At 32.6% G+C, this 23,441-nt stretch overlaps 2 protein-coding genes and 1 long non-coding RNA gene across 4 annotated transcripts in view; all 3 read left to right on the forward strand.

Moving 5' to 3' along the window:
- The first annotated feature begins 831 nt into the window (after positions 1-831).
- LOC111695822 (syntenin-1) lies at positions 832-17,685 on the forward strand. Of its 2 annotated transcripts, XM_023465267.1 has the most exons (9): positions 832-942; positions 1,315-1,482; positions 11,334-11,483; positions 12,067-12,182; positions 13,776-13,836; positions 14,186-14,275; positions 15,430-15,540; positions 16,981-17,102; positions 17,319-17,685. In XM_023465267.1, the coding sequence occupies exons 1-9, from the start codon at positions 892-894 to the stop codon at positions 17,371-17,373; spliced, it is 924 nt and encodes a 307-aa protein (XP_023321035.1). In that variant the 5' UTR covers positions 832-891; the 3' UTR covers positions 17,374-17,685. The 2 variants fall into 2 exon arrangements, with proteins under 2 accessions (XP_023321035.1, XP_023321037.1); XM_023465269.1 differs by lacking the exons at positions 16,981-17,102; positions 17,319-17,685 and adding an exon at positions 16,242-16,313.
- A 278-nt stretch (positions 17,686-17,963) lies between these two features.
- LOC111695825 (uncharacterized) lies at positions 17,964-19,033 on the forward strand. Its single transcript, XR_002763947.1, has 2 exons — positions 17,964-18,197; positions 18,774-19,033. It is a non-coding gene; the product is annotated as an uncharacterized LOC111695825 (long non-coding RNA).
- A 2,454-nt stretch (positions 19,034-21,487) lies between these two features.
- LOC111695826 (uncharacterized) overlaps positions 21,488-23,441 on the forward strand; it is a 4,963-nt gene continuing 3,009 nt past the window's right edge. Inside the window, exons 1-4 of the mRNA XM_023465273.1 lie at positions 21,488-21,509; positions 22,345-22,445; positions 22,662-22,766; positions 22,900-22,982. Coding sequence (XP_023321041.1) covers positions 22,346-22,445; positions 22,662-22,766; positions 22,900-22,982 — 288 coding nt within the window. The 5' untranslated portion in view covers positions 21,488-21,509; position 22,345. The remainder of the gene's footprint in view (positions 21,510-22,344; positions 22,446-22,661; positions 22,767-22,899; positions 22,983-23,441) is intronic.

Consider the following 23,441-nt stretch of genomic DNA (forward strand, 5'->3'; position numbering starts at 1 on the left):
TGTTGCGCAATTTCGAGTTGAACATTGTAGAACTGATAACAAAGTTATCTGTGATACAGTTGGAACCCCCCCCCCCCCCTGCATCATTCTGACAAGCTGACTTTACACTTTTTTATCCCTTAGAAAGTTGTTAAATTACGTCTTTCTTTTGTAATGATTCAGAAAAAAGAAAACGCCTTCAAAATATTATGCTTCGACATGTTTTCGTAGAACAGAATTCTTTTTTGTTTATCGGCTCTTTACTTTTTTATCATTGCTTAGGGTCCGTAACATTTTAGCTTCCTGGATCCAGACCTGCAAAATATTTACGAAAACGACGAAGCAAAAAAAACCTTTTGAATTTTTACAAATAAAGGATTGGCGAAAATCTCTCAATTTAGACAAGTTTCACGCCAAAAAAGTTGGTGAAAAAAAAACAAGTCAAAAGTGCTGAATTCAACAATTTGCAGGACTGATCCAGTTTTGTGCTTAAAAATTAAATTAATCTTAATTTCTACAGGCCCCTTTTGTTTTATTCTGAGATCGAGTTAGTAATTTGATGTTGGATTAAGTTAAAGGAACTTGATAGCGGATTACGAAAGATAAGGAAGAAAGGCAATCCCCAAACTTTTTATTTTGATAAAATCTCATTAGTTGGTCTGACCACAGACAAATAGTTCAGCCAAATATTCTACAATCTGTGATGATTGAATATTTCAAGGGACAAAACATGTCACAATGTTAAATGTCTAAAAATATAATTTTCCTGTCAATAAAAGATATCTTTTAAGTTCTTATTAGTGTTAAAGGAAAGGAATGATGAGCACTACAGAAACAGCCCTGTATTTTTGGTCAACATTTTAAATTATTTCAGATTTTTATTTTTCTTGGTATAAATATATCTGTGATAAAATGTCACTGTATCCGTCCCTAGAAGATATGCAGGTGGATCATATGATGCAGGTCAGTTAATGACGTCACGAACGTTTTCGTAAAATATATGTCCTGGAGGTATATTGCTAGATTTACCGAGTCATTGTTGATCATTTTATGTCAAATACGTCATGGGATTTATATTTTGAACTCATACGACATCAATGGTGTTCGATTATGAATCAATTATGATATTGAAATTTCATTGATGATACCAAATCTCACTTAGACCTTAAAAATTATAGGGGGTATATCTTTGTTATAAACATTCTCTGTAACCTTTTTCTGATGTAATTGCTGCATTTTTATAAGATAGTCTTGGAATTCTATGTTACATTTTATTCTAGACAGAAAAATGCAATAAACACTTTTTTTTACAAAATTAAAATCAATTTTTTCTAGGCTGAAAGGTCTGGTCATGTTCTACCTACTCCGAATCAACCTCTGCCTTATCCGCCAGCCTCCGCCCCTGGTTTATCCTCCGCCTACCCTGGACTGGCGGAGTATATGGGTCTGGAGTTAACTCCGGAAGAAATTGCGCTGAATATGCCAGAATACACACCTCAACAGGTACTGTGATAAATTTACAGGATAGGATTAAAGGGACTGTAGACGAAATTTACAGGATATCTCATAAAGGATAGGATTAAAGGGACTGTAGACGAAATTTACAGGATTTCTAATAAAGGATGAGATTAAAGGGACTGTGGAATAAATTTACAGAATATATCTCATAAAGGATGAGATTAAAGGGACTGTAGACGAAATTTACAGGATATCTCATAAAGGATGAGATTTAAGGGACTGTAGACCAAATTTACAGGATATCTCATAAAGGATGAGATTAAAGGGACTGTAGACGAAATCTACAAAATATCTCAAAGGATGGGATTAAAGGGACTGTAGAATAAATTTACAAGATATCTCATAAAGGATGGGATTAAAGGGACTGTAGACGAAATTAATAGGATTTCTCATAAAGGATGAGATTAAAGGGACTAGACGAAATCCACAGGGTTTCTCTTAAAGGATAAGACTAAAGGGACTGAAGACGAAATTCCAAAAGACCTCTCGACAAAAAAAGCGACATATCCGATTTTCAACGGTATTCTTATGAGGATGATATTTCTTTCGATGTCTTCAAAGTCACTTTTGATAAAAAAAATCGATTTTAAATGATTATAGCTTTAAGCTAGAAAAATAAGAATATTTCATTCCTTCTTTATCAGACAAAGGTTTTAAGGTTATCCATGTAAATCGGACAAGCCACTCTATAAATAGTGAGACACTTGAATTTATCAGTCCCTTTCATGACTACCTACAACAGGTGTCAAAAAATGGGGTTTAGCCTTAATGAAAAGGTACCCTGCCTAAATCACTTGGATTTGTTAGGTGTGTGTCTTTAAGTCTATAAAAGCATAAAAAGTAAGTCCGACCTCTGGCACTTTTCTAATTTTTGCCGGATTTTCGGAGATTTTCACATATTTCAATTTTTTATTGTATTTTTCTGACTGTTTCACAGAAAAATCAAAATTTACTTTTTTGGCTTTTAGAGACCTACAAACACACACCTCACAAATCCAAGTGATTTTGGCGGGGTACCTTTTCATCAAGGCTAAACCCCATTTTTTGACACCTGTGCTAAAGCGACAAAAAAATACGATCTAAGGGTTCATTTTATTTACTTATTTTGAATGTTTTATTTTGGTAGATTGGTTGGTTAGTTTGTAAGATTGTTAATTTTTGGTTGACTACTTAATAGATGTTTAAACAATTCTTAATTTTATCTGATATCACCTGGAAATTACTTTCTTTAAAAGTCTATCTAAATCCGTAGTCCTTAGTGCTAGTAACTCCGTATTATTATTATTTAAATGTGCTTGGTTTCCGGGATTAATTGTGCGGTTAAAAAAAAATCTCATGAGCATTTTGTCAACCACTGATTTATAAAGACAATTGCATGATATCGTGGCTGTACGAACAAATTAGAACATTTAAAAAAAGATTATTTATTTATGGTATAACAACTCCTTTCAAAAAACTTGGAATTTTAGGTTAACTTAAAAAATAAATTATTAATTCTAAGTGAGAACCAGAAAGTTGTGGAATAGGATTAGGACTTAAAGGCAAAACTTAGAGATGTTGTTTATGTTGTTACAAGAAAAAAGGAGTTTTACTAGCAACTTGTAATATCAATTATTACGTGAAATGGGTCTTATTAACACTGCACAATTGTTGTGTCTCATGTTTATTGGACTATTTGAAGTCATACTTTGGGTCCAAAAGTCGTCTTAATATTTCAGAGTTTTCTGGTTCTTGTACATACATCCATATTTTATGTACACTGTATGTATGTGCACCCTGCTGCCTGGGCGGTCTGGGGGGCCCACAATGGGGTCTCTTGCAGATTTCACTTCCTTATGATTCCTTATGTACAGTACTTTAATTTATGATGTATTGTGATAAAATTTGGATATTACATACATATATCTTTAAAAATTTTAATCGACTAAAAAAGAAAGTATTTTTATTTGTCAGCTCCTCACCTTTTCAGCTACACAATTTAATAGTCATTCTCCCTAAAGGCCAACCATCCATTCTTGTTGTTTAATGTTTAGTTATCGGAAATTATTAGGCTACCGAATAGATTTTTGGGAACTGAAAATCTTCTGGATCCATTCTCTTTTTTAAAATCAGGAAGTTTGAAGGAATTGTAAGAGTAATTTCAATTGACCCTCCATGCAAACATGTCAACGCCCGATTTACAAGTGATCCCTTGAAATCTTTGTTTGATAGAGTATGAATTAGATATCAAAGTATTTCTACTGCAGGAAACCATTAAAAAAATGATCAGATTTAAACACTTTTCAAATCTAGAAAATCAACAATATCTTCCACATTATTGATCAGATGTTGTTAATAGGACAGTGCCATCTTTTTATGAGGGGTCACTTGAAATTACGGTTACAGTCCCTTAAAAAAATATTTGTTTAATGGCTGGTAGTATATCTATGTATATCTAGTATTATTAGGTAACATTATCCTGACCATCAGGTAATCTAGGTTTACACATCACATACTCAAATATACGCATAATGATGCAAACCAAACATTCTTAGATATATTTTTTATATATTATCTCAAGCCCCCTCCCCCCCCCACCACCACCATTCGGCTAAAACAATCTTATCCGTAAATAGTAAAAATGTAGGTTTTTGTGGATTTCTTGGTTTTATTTTTCTGGACAAAATAAATTTGAAAATTTTGGTCACAAAACTAGATACAAGTACAGCATTTTAAAATTTTCTCTCTAAACAAGATATTTTTTTTTTTTTAATGATAATCTCCATATTTTTGTTGATAGTGAACTAACCCATTTTCTTAGTTGTTATCCGTTGATTTTCATATTATGAAGGATATAACGTTGTTTTATTTGAAATGGCTGAGATGTTTTTGGCGTTATTACCACTCTCTATATATATGTTATATATATCCATAATATATATTTATTTAGATATTGTGGCACACATCAGATCTGTGTCAGCCCAAATTGCAGATATTCTAGATTTTTATTATTTTCATTTATTTCTGAATTTATCTTAATTGTATCTGTTAAAAGGATTTGTCAAAAGCTTAAATTTGTAATCAATATATCTTTGTAACCTGGCCATCTGACGGTGTAAACATTTGATATTTTAAGTTTTGAATATTATATCTTCTCAGAATTTAAAGTTTGAATTGTGTAAGGTTTTAAAGATATAGGGAAATGAAAATCACGAGTTTTCGGCAAAAACTCAATTTCTTTAATCATGGTTTCTAAATTCTTGGGGCCGGATCTTAGATCCAGAATGTTCCTTTATGGTTCAAACAGTACGTTCTGTCAAATTATGTCGACCTTTACGTCAAAAACATAGTTGAGTTGTGTCGAGTCGAGCAAGAGTCGAGTCGAGTCGAACTATTCAGGTTTTTAGTTTTCTGTAAGACTTGTAAAATAGCACAGTTTTAGAAATTCATAATTTCTCTTTTTTTCTATAAAACTGGAATTAAGAAGAAGGAAGTCTCTTGTGGAATGGACCATAAAATTAGGCTGAGCTTAAAATCCAGGAATTCTAGATTACAAAACGATAAGGGAGAAAGGTTGATGCCCCCTTCTTTTCATAAACTCCTCTGGCGTGCACTTGTCTTAACTTAACAAACCAAGAGATTAGAATGGAAAAAAAATAATGGGATGGAATGGATGGAAAGAGTTGGAATTATTTGGGGGGGAGGGATGGGATGGGATGGGATGGGATGGGATGGGATGGGATGGTGAAGATTTGATAATGCATATTAATGTGTGGCGATGTTGGGTTAGCATGAGATAAAATGAAAAGGGATGACAGATAGAATACATTAAATGAGAAAGTATGGTTTAGTACCAAGGTTGGGTTTAGTACCAAGGTTGGGTTTAATATCCAGGTTGGGTTTATTACCAAGGTTGGGTTTAGTACCAAGGTTGGGTTTAGTAATAAGGTTGGGTTTATTACCAAGGTTGGGTTTAGTACCAAGGTTGGGTTTAGTACCAAGGTTGGGTTTAGCAATGAGGTTTGGTTTGGTTTGGTTTGGTTAGGTTTATTACCAAGGTTGGGTTAAGTGCCGACTACCGAGGTTGGGTTTAGTGCCAAGGTTGGGTTTAGTACCAAGGTTTGGTTTATTATCGTGGTTTGGTTTAGTACCAAGGTTGGGTTTAGTTACAAGGTTGGGTTTAGTTCCAAGGTTGGGTTTAGTACCGAGGTTGGGTTTAGTACCAAGGTTGGGTTAGTACCAAGGTTGGGTTTATTACCAAGTTTGGGTTTAGTACCAAGGTTGGGTTTAGTACCGAGGTTGGGTTTAGTACCAAGGTTGGGTTTAGTACCGTGGTTGGGTTTAGTACCGAGGTTGGGTTTAGTACCAAGGTTGGGTTTAGTACCGAGGTTGGGTTTAGTACCGTGGTTGGGTTAAGTACCGAGGTGGGAAAATTCTTTGCCTCGGGAGAAAGAGAGTGCCACTGGAGGTATTATCTTCCGTTCACTTCGTACCAAACAGTCGGAGAACTCAGAGCATCCTTTACATATAAATCTACATTTAGTACCAAACAGCCATAGAACTCAGAGCATCCTTTATATATATAAATCTACATTTAGTACCAAACAGCTGGAGAACTCAGAGCATCCTTTATATATAAATCTACATTTAGTACCAAACAGACGGAGAACTCAGAGCATCCTTTATATATAAATCTACGTTTAGTACCAAACAGCTGGAGAACTCAGAGTATCCTTTATATTTAAATCTACATTTAGTACCAAACAGTCGGAGAACTCAGAGCATCCTTTATATATATAAATCTACATTTAGTACCAAACAGCTGGAGAACTCAGAGCATCCTTTATATATAAATCTACATTTAGTACCAAACAGTCGGAGAACTCAGAGCTTCCTTTATATATAAATCTACATTTAGTACCAAACAGCTGGAGAACTCAGAGCATCCTTTATATTTAAATCTACATTTAGTACCAAACAGCTAAATCTACATTTAGTACCAAACAGCTGGAGAACTCAGAGCATCCTTATATATTTAAATCTTCATTTAGTTCCAAACAGTCGGAGAACTCAGAGCATCCTTATATATATAAATCTACATTTAGTACCATTGTCGGAGAACTCAGAGAATCCTTTATATTTAAATCTACATTTAGTACCAAACAGTCGGAAAACTCAGAGCATCCTTTATACATATAAATCTACATTTTTGTTCAACCCTCGCCTATTAAAATATTAAAATGAAAAATTCTTTTTTGTAGTTATCAGGAAATAAGCTTTTACAAGATCATGAAGAAAACCCCTATTTTTCACTGAAAACAGTTACTTTTACTTAATTTTTTACTAGAAGTTAGCATTTCCACTAAAACTGACATTGCATTAAAAATAAAATAATTCCCATTCACATGAACATAAAAAAATCCTCGATGTGTAAGACATCTCTTGTTTTATCGTGCAATTAATAAGTTTTTAATGGTTTGTTTCTTTTATTTTTAGGTCTGGTTTTGACCAATTCCATCTTCATTTATTAGAACTATAAAGGAATGTAATGTGACTTTAAAGAGACATTAAGTCTTCCCAAAATTATAGAAATATCCTATTTACGCTCCTAAATTTTCCATTGCGGTTTCTTCGCTGCGGTTGCGGATTGTGCAGTAGAAACAATATAGGAAATTAAGCTAGTAATCAAGAAAGAAACTTAAGGGTTTAAAGATTACTGTTGTGAATCTTTACTGAAGGACTACTTGAAATAACGTGTACAGTCCCTTTAACATTCCTTAAAATTCGCATCAAAAGTATAAAGTAATATTTGCAAGGTTTTCAGATGAAATAAATGAAATGATTAGTGAAGAACATGGTAGAGGATAGTGAAGGCTAGATCATTGATATTCTACACTATGGTGTCCAAGTCAATATCTGCTTACTTCTTACCATCCTCCTGTCTTACTTTCAGGATACGTTCACAAATATCATTTCTTTTCTTTAACGGGAAAGGTTCACAAATATCAATTCTTTTCTTTAACGGGAGGGGTTCACAAATATCAATTCTTTTCTTTAACGGGAGGGGTTTACAAATATCAATTCTTTTCTTTAACGGGAGGGGTTTACAAATATCATTTCTTTTCTTTAACGGGAGGGGTTTACAAATATCAATTATTTTCTTTAACGGGAGGGGTTTACAAATATCAATTCTTTTCATTAACGGGAGGGGTTTACAAATATCAATTTTTTTTCTTTAACGGAAGGGGTTTACAAATATCAATTCTTTTCTTTAACGGGAGGGGTTTACAAATATCAATTTTTTTCTTTAACGGAAGGGGTTTACAAATATCAATTCTTTTCTTTAACGGGAGGGGTTCACAAATATCAATTATTTTCTTTAACGGGAGGGTTTACAAATATCAATTCTTTTCTTTAACGGAAGGGGTTCACAAATATCAATTCTTTATCTATAAATCAAAGGGGTTCACAAATATCAATTCTTAATCTATAAATCAAAGGGGTTAACAAATATCAATTCTTTATCTATAAATCAAAGGGGTTCACAAATATCAATTCTTTATCTATAAATCAAAGGGGTTCACAAATATTTATTCTTAATTTTTAAATCTGGTTTTGGTTTCCAATAAAATTATCTACGATGAAATCTAAGACCTCATCAGATGATCAGATTTTGAATTGAATTGTACAGCAGGGAGTTTTCTGAACCTGGAGATATTTTTCATTTTAGTAGTTCACAGGTTCAATATAGATACATATATATACTTAGCTTGTCTGTCTGTCTGTCTGTCTGTTAGTATACAATAAACGTAAAAACTGCTAAACTGACCGAGCTCAAAATTTATGAGTCGGGAGCTTACAAGAACTCAATGAAGGTTAATGGCTGGTTGAAGTTGAAAAGTTTGCCAGGGAGAATGTCGAAACTGATTAAAACATCAATTCAAAAGATCTGCGAACATTTTGAAATTAATTTTAAATGGCGACTCCGAGAGTTCAAAGCTAACAATGTTTCTTGGAAATGGGCCACAAAGTCCTAAAAACTAAAAAGCCTAGTACAAGACAGTTCAGGTTTAAGATTAGATATTTCAGTAGTTCACTGGTTTAATATATATAATAAAACAAGACTTTCGTAAATATATATGTTGCCGATAGCCGACCAAACGGCTGGACCGAATGGGCTGAAATTTTTTGTGGACACTCACGGTGGCCGGGGGATGTTTAAGGCTAAAAAAAAACTAATTTTTTAAAAAAAAATTTTTTTCACGGGCAACGCCGGGCCCCTTCAGCTAGTATTAGATATTGCAGTAGTTCACAGGTTTAATAAATTATATATTTCAGTATTTCACTGGTTTAATATTAGATATTGCGGTAGTTCACAGGTTTAATAAATTATATATTTCACTATTTCACTGGTTTAATATTAGATATTGCGGTAGTTCACAGGTTTAATATTAGATAATTTAAATTTTTAGTAATTTACAAATTTGCAAAAAGTGTGACTAAGAATAAAGTTAAATATTTTTTTTCAGCTTTTTTCCTGTAATTCACAATAACAGAGATAGTTTTAAGCAAATTCACTTTTTAGAATTCGCTAGATAAATTGATACTCTGAATGTGAGCAAAATCGTGGTTCAAAACCTTCATGTTAATTTCGGTCACCCTGTCGTTGTCAAAGTTAATTTTTCTTTTCTCAAATTTTCTATGATTCTTTCAAGTTTAAAGAACAAATTATAAATTCACTAATATCATATTTTAAAGTTTGTTAGAAATGTTTAGATTAGTAAACAGTCCCTTGAAGTTAAATGACATATAGTTCTGTTTAGATTAGTAAACAGTCCCTTGAAGTTAAATGACATATAGTTCTGTTTAGATTAGTAAACAATCCCTTGAAGTTTAATGGCATATAGTTCTGTTTAGATTAGTAAACAGTCCCTTGAAGTTTAATGGCATATAGTTCTGTTTAGATTAGTAAACAGTCCCTTGAAGTTAAATGACATATAGCTCTGTTTAGATTATTGAACAGTCCCTTGAAGTTCAATGACATATAGCTCTGTTTAGATTATTGAACAGTCCCTTGAAGTTAAAATGAATTACCCTGTTGTTGAATCCCCAGCTAGCTCCCCGTTAATGTGCTTCCTCCATCAGTCTTAGTTTCCCTTGACTAAAATAAAACTGAAAGAATATCTTTGTTTGAGCAAAATTACTTGTTAAATTAAATTAGGCTGGTTTGGTTAAATTTTAGAATTTTCATTTGTCATTCCACATAGACTCCGAGTTCACAATTGTCATGTACTGAGAAAAAGTTAGTAAAAAATGTTTTTGTTTGAACAAAATTACTTGTTAAATTAAATTAGACTATTTGTTATTCCACACAGTATTTAAGTTCTCAATATTCATATACTTTTTTTAGAAACTAAAATAGACAAAAAAAAGCTGAAGAAATATTTTCGTTTAAACAAAATTAATTAAGGTTAAATTAAATACATTTCATACATTTCATAAATTTCATACATTTCATAAATTTCATACATTTCATAGATTTCATACATTTCATACATTTCATACATTTCATACATTTCATACATTTCATACATTTCATACATGCAGTACCACCCAGAGGAATATTTCACATTGTCTACTTAATGTAGACACTTCTTTCCAGAAACTGACAAGATCAAATTAAAATCTAGTATTTTAAAGGAACATTAAGCGTAATTTCATGTGACCTGGTATTTAAAGAGGAACAGTACCGATTCACAACGGTACTCTTTACACTGAGATCTCTGTCCTTGATAATCAGTGAAAGGTTTAGATTGTACCGTTGTGAATTGGGAATGTCCCTCTTAAAATGGATTGTCACTTGAAATTACGCTTACAGTCCATTTAAAATGTTAGATACCGTCGAAAGCTCCCCCTCCCAGCCCTAATAAATTAGACTATATTCTTCTGACCCCCCCCCCCCCCCNCCCCCCCCATCTGTTTTCTCCCTCCCAAGGCAGTGTAGTTGAGTTTAAGATTAATAAGAAAATTTTGGCTGAATTTCTGGATTTGAAGCTGGGGAAGATGATAGTGTACTTAAACATCAATCAATCAGTCATACATAATCTCTCTTTAGAGAGGATAACCTTACCTTCACCTCTCTATCCTCAAACCATTATATGGAACTGTATCAACTTTTATACATCTGTTTCAAATTTTTTCCATCCCAAACCTCAAAAAGCAATATTTTCCCCCAAAATTTATAGTTTTCTGTGTAAATTGCTGTGTTAAAATAAATTTAGCACTTGTCTTACTATATTTGATATTTTTAACCCCAAACATTGTGGTTTGAAAACCAAAGCTAATTCCACTTTTTTNTGTTTATACCGCCTGAGAATCTGTATTTGCAAGGATAAATCATCTGTAAAAGAGTGAAGGGAGGGATTATTGACAAATATGGCATCATCAACCTTCAACACTTCTTCTCATTCTAAACTAAATATTCTACAAAATTCTACATTTATCAAGCAAGAAATTCGTCATATTTTGTGTTTGGGGAATAAATGGATAACAAAAAAACTTAATATATTTACTGTGTTGAAGATTATATTTGATTTGATTTGATTTGATTTGATTTGATTTAGTTGATAGAGTGGGACCTAAAAAATGTGGAATAAGAAGACGACAGTTAGTCTCAAGTTATAATTTTGAATAGTCCAATAAACACAGAAATTGTGCAGTGAACTCAGACTCATTTAACTTATACGTTGATTAGCTTTATAAAAACATCAAATACACATTATATATAAATATTAAAAATTGTCTTCTATTAATAAGTAGCATTGTTCTCCCTGTATTTAAATAAACATTTTTTTTAGTCTTCTCTGGTTCTGAGTAACGCCGGTTTGTATCCAGTAGCTTCTACGCAGTCCACTGTATCAGCAACAGGATCTACGCAGCTGGTTGCACCACTCAGTGGATCTAGTCTAGGACTAGCTAGAGCTCAAGTCTCACACGGGATTAGACAAGTAAGTTCAATAAAAGGTCATGATACAAACTTTTCATTTTTGTAAAAGACATACTTCAAGTTTTGAGATTTTTTTTTGTCATTTTTACCTTTTCAAGGTGTTGGCTTCACTTTTTGAATATAGTATTAGGTTATATTGTGTAAAGATGGAAGGGTTTGGATCAAGGTGTTTAACCCCCTACTATTAATGTTAAGGCTGTATTGTGTAAGGATGGAAGGATTGTGATCAAGGTGTTTAACCCCCCACTATTAATGTATATGTTGTATTGTGTAAGGATAGAAGGGTTTGGATCAAGGTGTTTAACCCCCTTCTATTAATGTTAAGGCTGTATTGTGTAAGGATGGAAGGATTGGGATCAAGGTGTTTAACCCCCCACTATTAATGTTTAGGTTGTATTGTGTAAGGATAGAAGGGTTGGGATCAAGGTGTTTAACCCCCCACTATTAATGTTTAGGTTGTATTGTGTAAGGATGGGAGGGTTGGGATCAAGGTGTTTAACCCCCACTATTAATGTTAAGGTTGTATTGTGTAAGGATAGAAGGGTTGGGATCAAGGTGTTTAACCCCCCATTATTAATGTTTAGGTTGTATTGTGTAAGGATGGAGATGGAAGGGTTGGAATCAAGGTAAAGGCTGTAAACAAAGGAATATTTGTTTGTCTGGTCACCAAGGATTCACCAGCTGCTGTCGGAGGACTCAGGTTAGATAATAAATATAAGTGTACCGTGTACTACGTACTGTATACTCTTTACTTAATGTACTGTGGACTGCAGTGTTCTACATGCATATTTACTTCATTCCGGTTTTCCTTTTCCCATCGTATCATGCAAAATCATTTTTATTCTTATTTTTTTTCTAGGGTCAATTTTTTCCTTTCTAATTTTAGCTTTTGGTTATTTTGTTTTAATTTGATAGAAATTTGACATATGATTATTTTTTAAGTTCTGCGTGTTTGCTCAAAATGTTGATTTGACTTTGATTAAAAAGCGGCTCTGAGGACAAATTTTAAGAATTTAAACACTGTCGCTGAGCCGCCAAAAACCAGCTCCAATTGAGCGCCGGCTCAAATCTCGAAACGCTGAATACCAACCATGTTTAAGCCGCGTCTCAAATTCTTAAAAAAAAAACAGCTCTGGGGTCTGGACACTAAGCATAGCCCCAAAATGTATGTTTCTACGTTAAATAGTTTTGAGTTGACGGAAAAGAAGATATTACATTATACACGATATTGACATGCATTTATCTTTATTAACTGTTGCAACATACACTATAGATATACATCCCCGTCTAGTGCAGAGTAGGCACTAGGCAGTAGTATCTTTGTTTATCTTTACTCTCTAGTTTTCTTTTATCTCCAAGAAGGGTCTAGAGTGCACAATGCACATATTGGCTTTATCCATTTTATAGAAATAAAAACTTGTACAAAATTTTATTTTGGTTTCTTTTTACCTTCCCGATTTCAAATTTTCTTTCTTTTTCACATCCATATATTTATTTATATATAAAGTAGTAATCTTTCTTTGTTTGTTTGGACTAAATTGCCTAAATTTTTGTAAGAGGAATTATGAATTGAGTTTGTGGACTTTAGATTTCTAGGTAAAGCTGGGTGTCCTTGTTTAATTATGTTTATTAAAAAAATAAATTACTATAAATGACAAAATTGCCACGAACGATTCACAGAGCTAAGAAAAAATGTAGATAACATTTTAATTCTTTCTTAATTGATTGTGACAGCAGCGATTCTAGAAGGCGACTCGTGGTGCAATACAAGCAAGCAAGAAAATGACCAACAAATTTTCTTGGAGATAACGTTGACAGCTCTTACCCCCTTTTGACCTTAACTAATGGAATATATAAAACTTTGCTAAGATACAACAAAATATTCAAGATATAGAAGTTTCTCTGGATTTGAAACAAAGTTTCGAAATTTAAATTTTGATTTTGACACTTGGCTGGTTTCAAGCTTAGCAGATAACTTTATAAGAGTACACACTACACAGAACAATAAAGTATTTTTAAAGTGGAAACTAAAACATTAATAATGACGGGTTTTTAGGCATGTAGTTTATCTTTTATGTTATTTTTTGTAAAAATAAATATATGCGGGACCAGCTCCGTATAATTATTCAATTAAGAAGATTTTATTTTAATACCAATAGTTTGAGAAAACCACATTTATAAATTCTTTTGATGTCTCCGAAGTTATAAGGGTTAAACTGTACATTGTTGAATGTTGATGTATGACTTTTTTAAATATATTGTTTATGGCAAAATCTGAAAATGCTTGGTTTAGGTTTGGAGATCAGATTCTTCAGATTAATGGACAAAGTGTAGCTGGACTATCTAGTGATAAGGTTAGCTGTTCATTTTATTTATTTATTTAGGTGTTTTTTTTTAGATTTTTTATGAGGAGGAAACGGGCGAGAGTTTTTTCTGTAAAATTTTAGCTATTATGTAATTTCTTGTTATTATATAAGTTTAATACTCAAGATAGTATTAATTAACCTTATGAACATGTGAGAACAATGTATTAAGTAAGCAAGGTTATATTTAAATCTGTTGTGCAGAAATCAGTTTACCAATTGTAAAATAGTCAAATTTTTTGTTTCTAGCCCTTCAATGTACCACTTCTAAGCTAGTACATGCACAAAGCTAAAATTTCTTCATGAAAGAAATCGAATTTAAAAATTTACATAACTGTAGGTTCACGACATGCTGAAGAAGGCCGGTGAGAACAATATTGTTTTGGCAGTCAGAGATCGACCTTTCGAGCGGACACTTACACTTCATAAGGTTAGTAAACATCGCCCTTCACAGGGGATTAATCCAGGGAATAGGAATAAAGGGAAAGGAAAGGGTGCTGGTCTGGCATGAGAAAACCAGTCGCACTGCTTAGCAGACAAGTTCGGTAAACTTTACACACACTCTTTTGGTACAGACACACAACATGACTACAGTCAAGGAAATTGCAGAACAATGTTGTCAATTATAATTAAGCTTGAATAACGAGTATAGTTTATTGTACATTTTAATCAAATTATATTCTTTGCATGAAAATTTGGCTTTTAGTGTTGACTTAAATATATAAATAATATATACTACATGTATATTGAACTTATTTTTAAGTAAACAATTAACAATAAACAAATGTACTCTCCTAGACTGTACAAATACCGAGATTCTTATGTACTGTATATACCTACAGTACACACCTTCGGTACGGTAAACTTTACACACATGACGTTTCCGCCCCCTGGGATTTATTCAGTGGAAACGGTGGAAAATCAAGACGACATTTTTACAATCTTAAACAATGATTTTTAGGGTAAAAAAAAAAACATCAAAAAGAATGAAGCCTTATGATGTTTATTTTTTAGGAGGAAAATAAACGAATTTTTGATAAAATTATCAAAATATTAAGAAAAAAACTTGTATTTAATTTCTAATTTTTAATTTTTTTCATAGATTATCATTTCTATGAATTTTTCATAGATGTACATTTCTATGAATTTCATTAAAACTATTTTATTTCAACTAAATCTACCCACAGATGAGAACCTAATACTGTGTATATACGATCCAATTTACATATGAAAGAAATGCTATTCACGGGTATTTAAATATATTTCATGTCGCGAAGTGTTATATAAAATTGGAATATATTAGAAAAAAAACTTATATATAGATATTACGTTATTTTTAATATGAACTCTATGAACAAACCTGATAAATACAGTTGACACTTTTTAAGAAATCATTTAACATGAAAAATTGAAAATTATTAATAACTATAATAAATGTTGAAGTTAAATTCTATATTTTTTATTGTAAAATTAATAAATTTGCTCTTAAAGAAGTAAAATTTGCAGCGATCTCTTTCCTCTAACGGTGACAGTCCGTTTATGATGTAGATATTATTTATTGTTATAAATAATCTGATTGTTTAGGATTCTACCGGCCATATTGGATTCCAGTTTAAGGAAGGAAAGATTAACAGTATAGCGGTGAACTCGTCTGCTGCCAGGAACGGTCTCCTGGTAGATCATAACCTGCTCGAGGTATAGAATAGGGCTTTAAAGGGACTGTAAGTGATCATCTAAGCAAAGATGGAAATGACCGATTCAAATCGGTATCCATGAAACCTTTATAGGATCAATAATGTGGAAGATATTTCAGGTTACCAGAACGTGAATCGGACATTGCCATATTTGCATGAAGGGTCAGTTGAAATTATGCTTACAGTTCCTTTACCATTAATAAAGTCTTGTAAAACATTTGAAAAGCGATAATAATATATAGGGCTAGCATTTGGACAATTTTTTATATGTAGAGGTAATACTAATAACAATAACAGATCATTGAATTTTACCGAAATTACTTAATCGAAAGTAAGTAAGATGACAATCATTCGTAGTTTTCTGGTTATTACTGTGTTCTGTTCCATACAACCTTAAGGTTTTGGAGTGAAAAACACTAAATGGTTGGCCTTCTGTTTTCCTCATCATAAATAACATATTTTAATTTAACTGTGAATATTTTCTCTTTATGTGCATTGTCAATAATAAAAAAAGTTCGCGGATTTAATTTTTTTCAATCTTAGATAATTGTATATTATTGTATTGTTGGTGAAGGACAGAATGTAGTTGGAGTGAAGGATATTTTGTATAATATTGTATTCTAGGTGAATGGACAGAATATATTGTATATTATTGTATTCTAGGTGAATGGACAGAATATATTGTATATTATTGTATCCTAGGTGAATGGGCAGAATGTAGTTGGAGTGAATAATATATTGTATATTATTGTTTCCTAGGTGAATGGACAGAATGTAGTTGGAGTGAATGATATATTGTATATTATTGTATCCTAGGTGAATAGACAGAATATATTGTATATTATTGTATTCTAGGTGAATGGGCAGAATATATTGTATATTATTGTATCCTAGGTGAATAGACAGAATGTAGTTGGAGTGAATGATATATTGTATATTATTGTATCCTAGGTGAATGGACAGAATATATTGTATATTATTGTATCCTAGGTGAATGGGCAGAATGTAGTTGGAGTGAATAATATATTGTATATTATTGTATCCTAGGTGAATGGACAGAATGTAGTTGGAGTGAAGGATATATTGTATATTATTGTATCCTAGGTGAATGGACAGAATGTAGTTGGAGTGAAGGATATATTGTATATTATTGTATCCTAGGTGAAATATATTGTATATTATTGTATCCTAGGTGAATGGACAGAATGTAGTTGGAGTGAAGGATATATTGTATATTATTGTATCCTAGGTGAATGGACAGAATATATTGTATATTATTGTATCCTAGGTGAATGGACAGAATGTAGTTGGAGTGAAGGATATATTGTATATTATTGTATTCTAGGTGAATGGACAGAATATATTGTATATTATTGTATTCTAGGTGAATGGACAGAATGTAGTTGGAGTGAATGATATATTGTATATTATTGTATTCTAGGTGAATGGGCAGAATGTAGTTGGAGTGAAGGATAAAGATATATCCAAGTATATCGAAGAAGGAGGAAGTATTATTACAATCACCATTATACCTTCATATATTTACAACCACATCATGAAGAAGTAAGTAGATAAAGTAAAAAAATACTTGCAATCTTACTATTTGCCATTTAAATCTCTTATTCCCCTTCTAAAATCATTTTGTTTTTCCAGGAGTTAGTTATTTATTGAGGTAACTAAATGATTTTAGAAGAACTTAAATTAATTTGTTTTATTTTTAACAAAAGTGAAAACCACTTCTTTTGATTTTTGTTTAGGTCTAATTCTTAATTTGTTTAGTATGTCGTCGTCCTTGGTGAAGAAACTGATGGATCATTCTATTCCAGAAATCTAAATGCCATGTTATGTACTGTTTCTGTACTGTACTGAGTGTAGTGGACATTATACACTGCACACTCTACGTAATTATTCTTGGCTAACAATATCGTAAATTTTTGTTGGTTTGCTAAATTTTACAAACGTAGCCAAATTCTTGTTCTTACTAAGCAGGGCAAATTTGCATTTTATATACTCAATATTTTCGTCATACGAGTTTTTTCCTCATTAACTATAAATTTTCATTTGTTCGTTATTTTCTGTTTTGCGATTATATTGCAAACCTTGTATCATTTCATGTTATCTTTTGTCAATAAATCATTTACTCGAACTTTGCTCTTTTTTGTGTATTTAAACTTTTTATCATAAAATATAAGAGAACGGCTCAGATGAGAAGAACAATTCAACAGTGGATGTTCACAAAACTAGAGATTAAGCCTAAAACCTATCTTGAAGTACACGTCTCGTGAAAAAACATTTCATCAAGAAATCCTCAAGGAACAACTGTCTTACATAAGAAATTAAAAAGTTCAAAAGTCACTTAAAATTCAAATTCATCTCTCAAAAAAAATTATTTCTAAAATTAAATGAAAAATCTTAAATCTTAAAGCAAATCGCAAAAAGGGAAAAGAAAAACCACAAAATAGTCGATTGAATTCAAGGAAAGGTAATTGTAATTGTGATCTATTTGAACCTTCAGTACTTTGATAAGAGATGAGTTTATTTGCAAAAGTTTCAGACGGATCATTTAAAAAATCAACATTTGGACATCTTGTTATTAACTTTTGTTCTATAAGAGAAGAAAAAACTGAATTAAATCGTGATTTCCAAATATGGCTTCGGGTGAGTACTGCTCTTTTCTGTAGGGACTGTAAAGGAAAAATGAAAGGGGGTATAGGATGACACCTGAGAGATACATATCTCACATCTTTCTGATGTTCCTGTCTAGAGAAATTGATATAAGACTGTGTCAAAATTATACAAAAAATCATATATATACAATTTTGTATAAAAGTAGTAGGTTTAAACAGATCATATTCTGCGAATACGCAACCAATCTAAAAACGATTATATCCCACAGGAGCTTGAGAATATCAGGTTTGCTCCTATTATAATTTTTTAATTTCTATTTTGCATTTTTGATAGATATAATTGATAATACTATTTCATATAGTCAATATAACCGTATTACGTCACCAGAACTTCAGCCAATAACAGTGCAGTGTACTGGTCACATGATTACCTTATGTATCACATGACCAGTATACTGCACTGCCATTGGCTGAAGTTCTGGTGACATAATGCGGACTAAATGTAATGCGCTTTTCTGTAGTAATTAACCAAAGAAAAAACTTGTATTTATTTGGTACGATAAAGTGAAAAAAACGTCTGATCCGAAACTAAAATTCTTATTTTAAGATAAGACTAAATTCTGAACCAAGAAGACCTAGGACTGGAATTCGAAACCAAGAGAAGACCTGGGACTAGAATTCTAAACAAAGAAAAGACTAACACAATTCTAAACCAAGAAGACCTAGGAATCGAATTCTAAACCAAGAAGACCTAGGAATCGAATTCTAAACCAAGAAGAGACCTAGGACTAGAATTCTAAACCAAGAAGAGACCTAGGAATTGAATTCTAAACAAAGAAGAGACCTAGGACTAGAATTCTAAACCAAGAAGAGACCTAGGACTAGAATTCTAAGCCAAGAAAAGACCTAGGACTAGAATTCTAAACCAAGAATACCTAGGACTAGAATTCTAAACCAAGAAGAGACCTAGGACTAGAATTCTAAACCTAGAGAAGACCTAGGACTAGATTTCTAAACCAAGAGAAGACCTAGGACTAGAATTCTAAACCAAGAGAAGACCTAGGACTAGAATTCTAAACCAAGAAGACATAGGAATCGAATTCTAAACCAAGAAGAGACCTATGACTAGAATTCTAAACCAAGAAGAGACCTAGCAATTGAATTCTAAACTAAGAAGAAGACCTAGGACTAGAATTCTAAACCAAGAAAAGACCTAGGACTAGAATTCTAAACCAAGAGAAGACCTAGGACTAGAATTCTAAACCAAGAAGAGACCTATAGGACTAAAATTCTAAACCAAGAGAAGACCTAGGACTAGAATTCTAAACCAAGAGAAGAACTAGGACTATAATTCTAAACCAAGAAGAGACCTAGGACTAGAATTATAAACAAAGAAAAGACTAACAAAATTCTAAACCAAGAAAAGACCTGGGACTAGAATTCTAAACAAAGAAAAGACTAACATAATTCTAAACCAAGAAGACCTAGGAATTGAATTCTAAACCAAGAAGAGACCTAGGACTAGAATTCTAAACCAAGAAAAACCTAAAGAGTTAAAGATCGCAAACTACAGTCTCGTGTTCTATATTTAACCCTGGTTGTTTAAAAAGATATTTAATTCATGTTTACTTGCACACCCTGTAATATAATTATATATTTTGAATAGAAGTTGAACTGTATAAAATGTATTGTGTAGGATCTAGTTCTTTGTTTTCTAATCCTACATGATCTCCACCTACCCTATCCTTTAGTCAGAGATACTTCTCCCTACCCTACCTTATCCTTCAGTCAAAGATACTTCTCCACCCTACCCTATCCTTTAGTCAGAGATACTTCACCCTACCCTACTCTATCCTTTAGTCAGAGATACTTCTCCACCCTACTGTATCCTTTAGTCAGAGATACTTCTCCACCCTCCCGTATCCTTTAGTCAGAGATACTTCTCCACCCTAGATATACTTCTCCACCCTACCCTATCCTTTAGTCAGAGATACTTCTCCACCCTACCTTATCCTTTAGTCAGAGATACTTCTCCACCCTACCCTATCCTTTAGTCAGAGATACTTCTCCACCCTACTCTGTCCTCTAGTCAGAGATACTTCTCCACCCTACCCTATCCTATAGTCAGAGATACTTCTCCACCCTACCCTATCCGTTAGTCAGAGTACTTCTCCACCCTACCCTATCCTTTAGTCAGAGATACTTCTCCACCCTACTCTATTCTTTAGTCAGAGATACTTCTCCACCCTACTCTATCCTCTAGTCAGAGATACTTCTCCACCCTACCCTATCCTATAGTCAGAGATACTTCTCCACCCTACCCTATCCGTTAGTCAGAGTACTTATCCACCCTACCCTATCCTTTAGTCAGAGATACTTCTCCACCCTACTCTATCCTCTAGTCAGAGATACTTCTCCACCCTACCCTATCCTATAGTCAGAGATACTTCTCCACCCTACCCTATCCGTTAGTCAGAGTACTTATCCACCCTACCCTATCCTTTAGTCAGAGATACTTCTCCACCCTACTCTATCCTCTAGTCAGAGATACTTCTCCACCCTACTCTATCCTATAGTCAGAGATACTTCTCCACCCTACTCTATCCTATAGTCGGAGATACTTCTCTACCCTAATCTATCCGTTAGCTAAATATAATCATACAATGATATTACTGACTAAACCTGCGCATGTCTAAAAAATGATAGTTTAAAAAAATTTTAATAATTGTCTTTATCTGCATTTATGTTTACTTTCTCTTTAGTGTCACGCTTCCTGTTAAAAAATGGAGAAAGACATTTAAAACGTTTTCAAAATGTTTATTTGGACACAATATAAACACGTCCTATCTCATTAATATATGTTTATTTGGACACAATATTAACACGTCCTATCTCATTAATATATGCATGGTTAATTAATTCTAACAGTTTAATTTCAATAAGAATGCGAAAATCTTAAACGACTAAATGCATACATGTCAGTGGTAGCTTTTTTCACTTTTTTTGTAGATTTTTTATGGATCAAAATGTCATCTTAACCTTTAGAGAGTTTAAAACTATTTAAAGTCAGCCATTCAAATATGATTTTGTAATAAGCAAATACTTTTAAAAAAAATATTTTATGAATCTTTTAAATAGTTAATGCGAAGAAATATAATCTTAAAAATTATATTTAAATCCTTAATTTTTTAATTGAAACAATAACAATGAATCTAAATTATCCTCCATCCCTCCCCTAAATGTTGCAAGATATTGTTTAAATGGTTTGAAACCGGTCTCTTCAAGTTTATATAAATACTTGTTACATTAGTTCTACAACAGTTCATTGATTGTCGTCAAGCAGGTTGGTTCTCCTCATGGTATAATATTGTCTATAAATTTGTTTGTTTGTTTGTTTGATCGTGTAAAAGAGCAAAACTGGTGAACGGATCCATTTTTAGGGTATTTTACGTATTTATCAACTAACTAGAGCAGGAACCCAGCTTTGCCTGGAAACTATGATTTTTTTATAAACTTTTAAACCAAGCTAAGAACATTCCCGTGGTTCTACCGAGTTCCCCATCAGAATGTGAGGCAAATCGGTCAATGGGTTCCTGAGTTATGACCAGACATACAAACAAACAGAGATTAATACTTTATATAAATATAGATACCATTCTGTTGTTAATTGTTAAAAGTTGTGTAAGATTTTGTAAAGTTTTCTGAGATTCTATCAATGTTTGTGAGATTCTAAAAAAGTTTTATGAGATTCTATCAAAGTTTATGAGATTCTATCAATGTTAAGAGATTCTATCAAAGTTTTTTGAGATTCTATCAAAGTTTATAAAGTTCTAACAAAGTTTTTGAGATTTTATAAAAGTTTATGAGATTTTATCAAAGTCTATGAGATTCTATTAAAGTTTATGAGATTCTAACAAAGTTTTATGAGATTCTTTCAAAGTTTTATGAGATTTTTATCAAAGTGTTATGAGATTCTATCATATTTGTACTTGAAAACGATGCCCGAAAGCTCAATGAAAGCAATTTATTAGAAGTTAAATATAGATATATTCACTGCTCAAAATGTAGTTTCCTCGCATGAAGTAGTTTAGTTTAACTTAGTGTTCCGTAAAGTAAAATTGATAAACCATCAAATTGCTCGAAACTTGAACCTGAAGATTATATAGTATATCTAATAGGATGAAAGTGTTACTCCTGAGTTTGCTGGTTGGATTGAGTTCAGCTGTTATCTTGGAGACTAAACCCTTCAAGAGACTTATTCCTGCAGATATACTCAGAGGTTAGTTTGATAAACCTCACATAGATGGCAGGGCAGTCGGTAACATTTTATTGATTTACTCTTGTAGTTCCGTCAAGGTCACCAAGTTTTATTACCAGAGTTGGAATGAAATACAGATGCAGTAAAAAACCTGATTTAAACTATCGATGAACTATAAATTTCAAACAATGGCAATAAACAAAAATGCCATAAATAATATTCCTTTTTATTTTGCAGATTTCCGTGACAGCTGCTTCGCGTCAACAAGCTGCAAGGTTTATAAACCAGAAGAGGGATGGAGTCTGTCTCCGTTCTGTGGAGCTTCTAAATGCGTTAAACTGAGTAGGTTTTCCTGTCGTAAATATATTTATTTGTTTTATATAGAATCCATTTCAATTATGGCAATTATTTTATTTAAAATTTAATCATAAATTTTAATCACATCGTGTTTTTGTCAATTCTATTCTATTTCTAGAGTCTGGTAGATTGGCCGAGGAGGTCACAGATTGTGGACCAGTTCTAGATCTAGAGAATACTCCAGGATGCGTTCTACTCAAGGTATAGTTCTAGATCTAGAGAATACTCCAGGATGTATTCTACTCAAGGTATAGTTCTAGATCTAGAGAATATTCCAGGATGTATTCTACTCAAGGTATATTTCTAGATCTAGAGAATTCTCCAGGATGTATTCTACTCAAGCTATATAGTTCTAGATCTAGAGAATACTCCAGGATGTATTCTACTCAAGGTATAGTTCTAGATCTATAGAATACTCCAGGATGTATTCTACTCAAGGTATATTTTTAGATCTAGAGAATACTCCAGGATGTATTCTACTCAAGGTAAAGTTCTAGATCTAGAGAATACTCCAGGATGTATTCTACTCAAAGTATAGTTCTAGATCTAGAGAATACTCCAGGATGTATTCTACTCAAGGTATATTTCTAGATCTAGAGAATACTCCAGGATATATTCTACTCAAGGTATAGTTCTAGATCTAGAGAATACTCCAGGATG

Source organism: Eurytemora carolleeae, unplaced genomic scaffold (genome assembly GCF_000591075.1).
Source record: "Eurytemora carolleeae unplaced genomic scaffold, Eaff_2.0 scaffold56, whole genome shotgun sequence".
Taxonomy (NCBI): Eukaryota; Metazoa; Arthropoda; class Copepoda; order Calanoida; family Temoridae; genus Eurytemora; species Eurytemora carolleeae.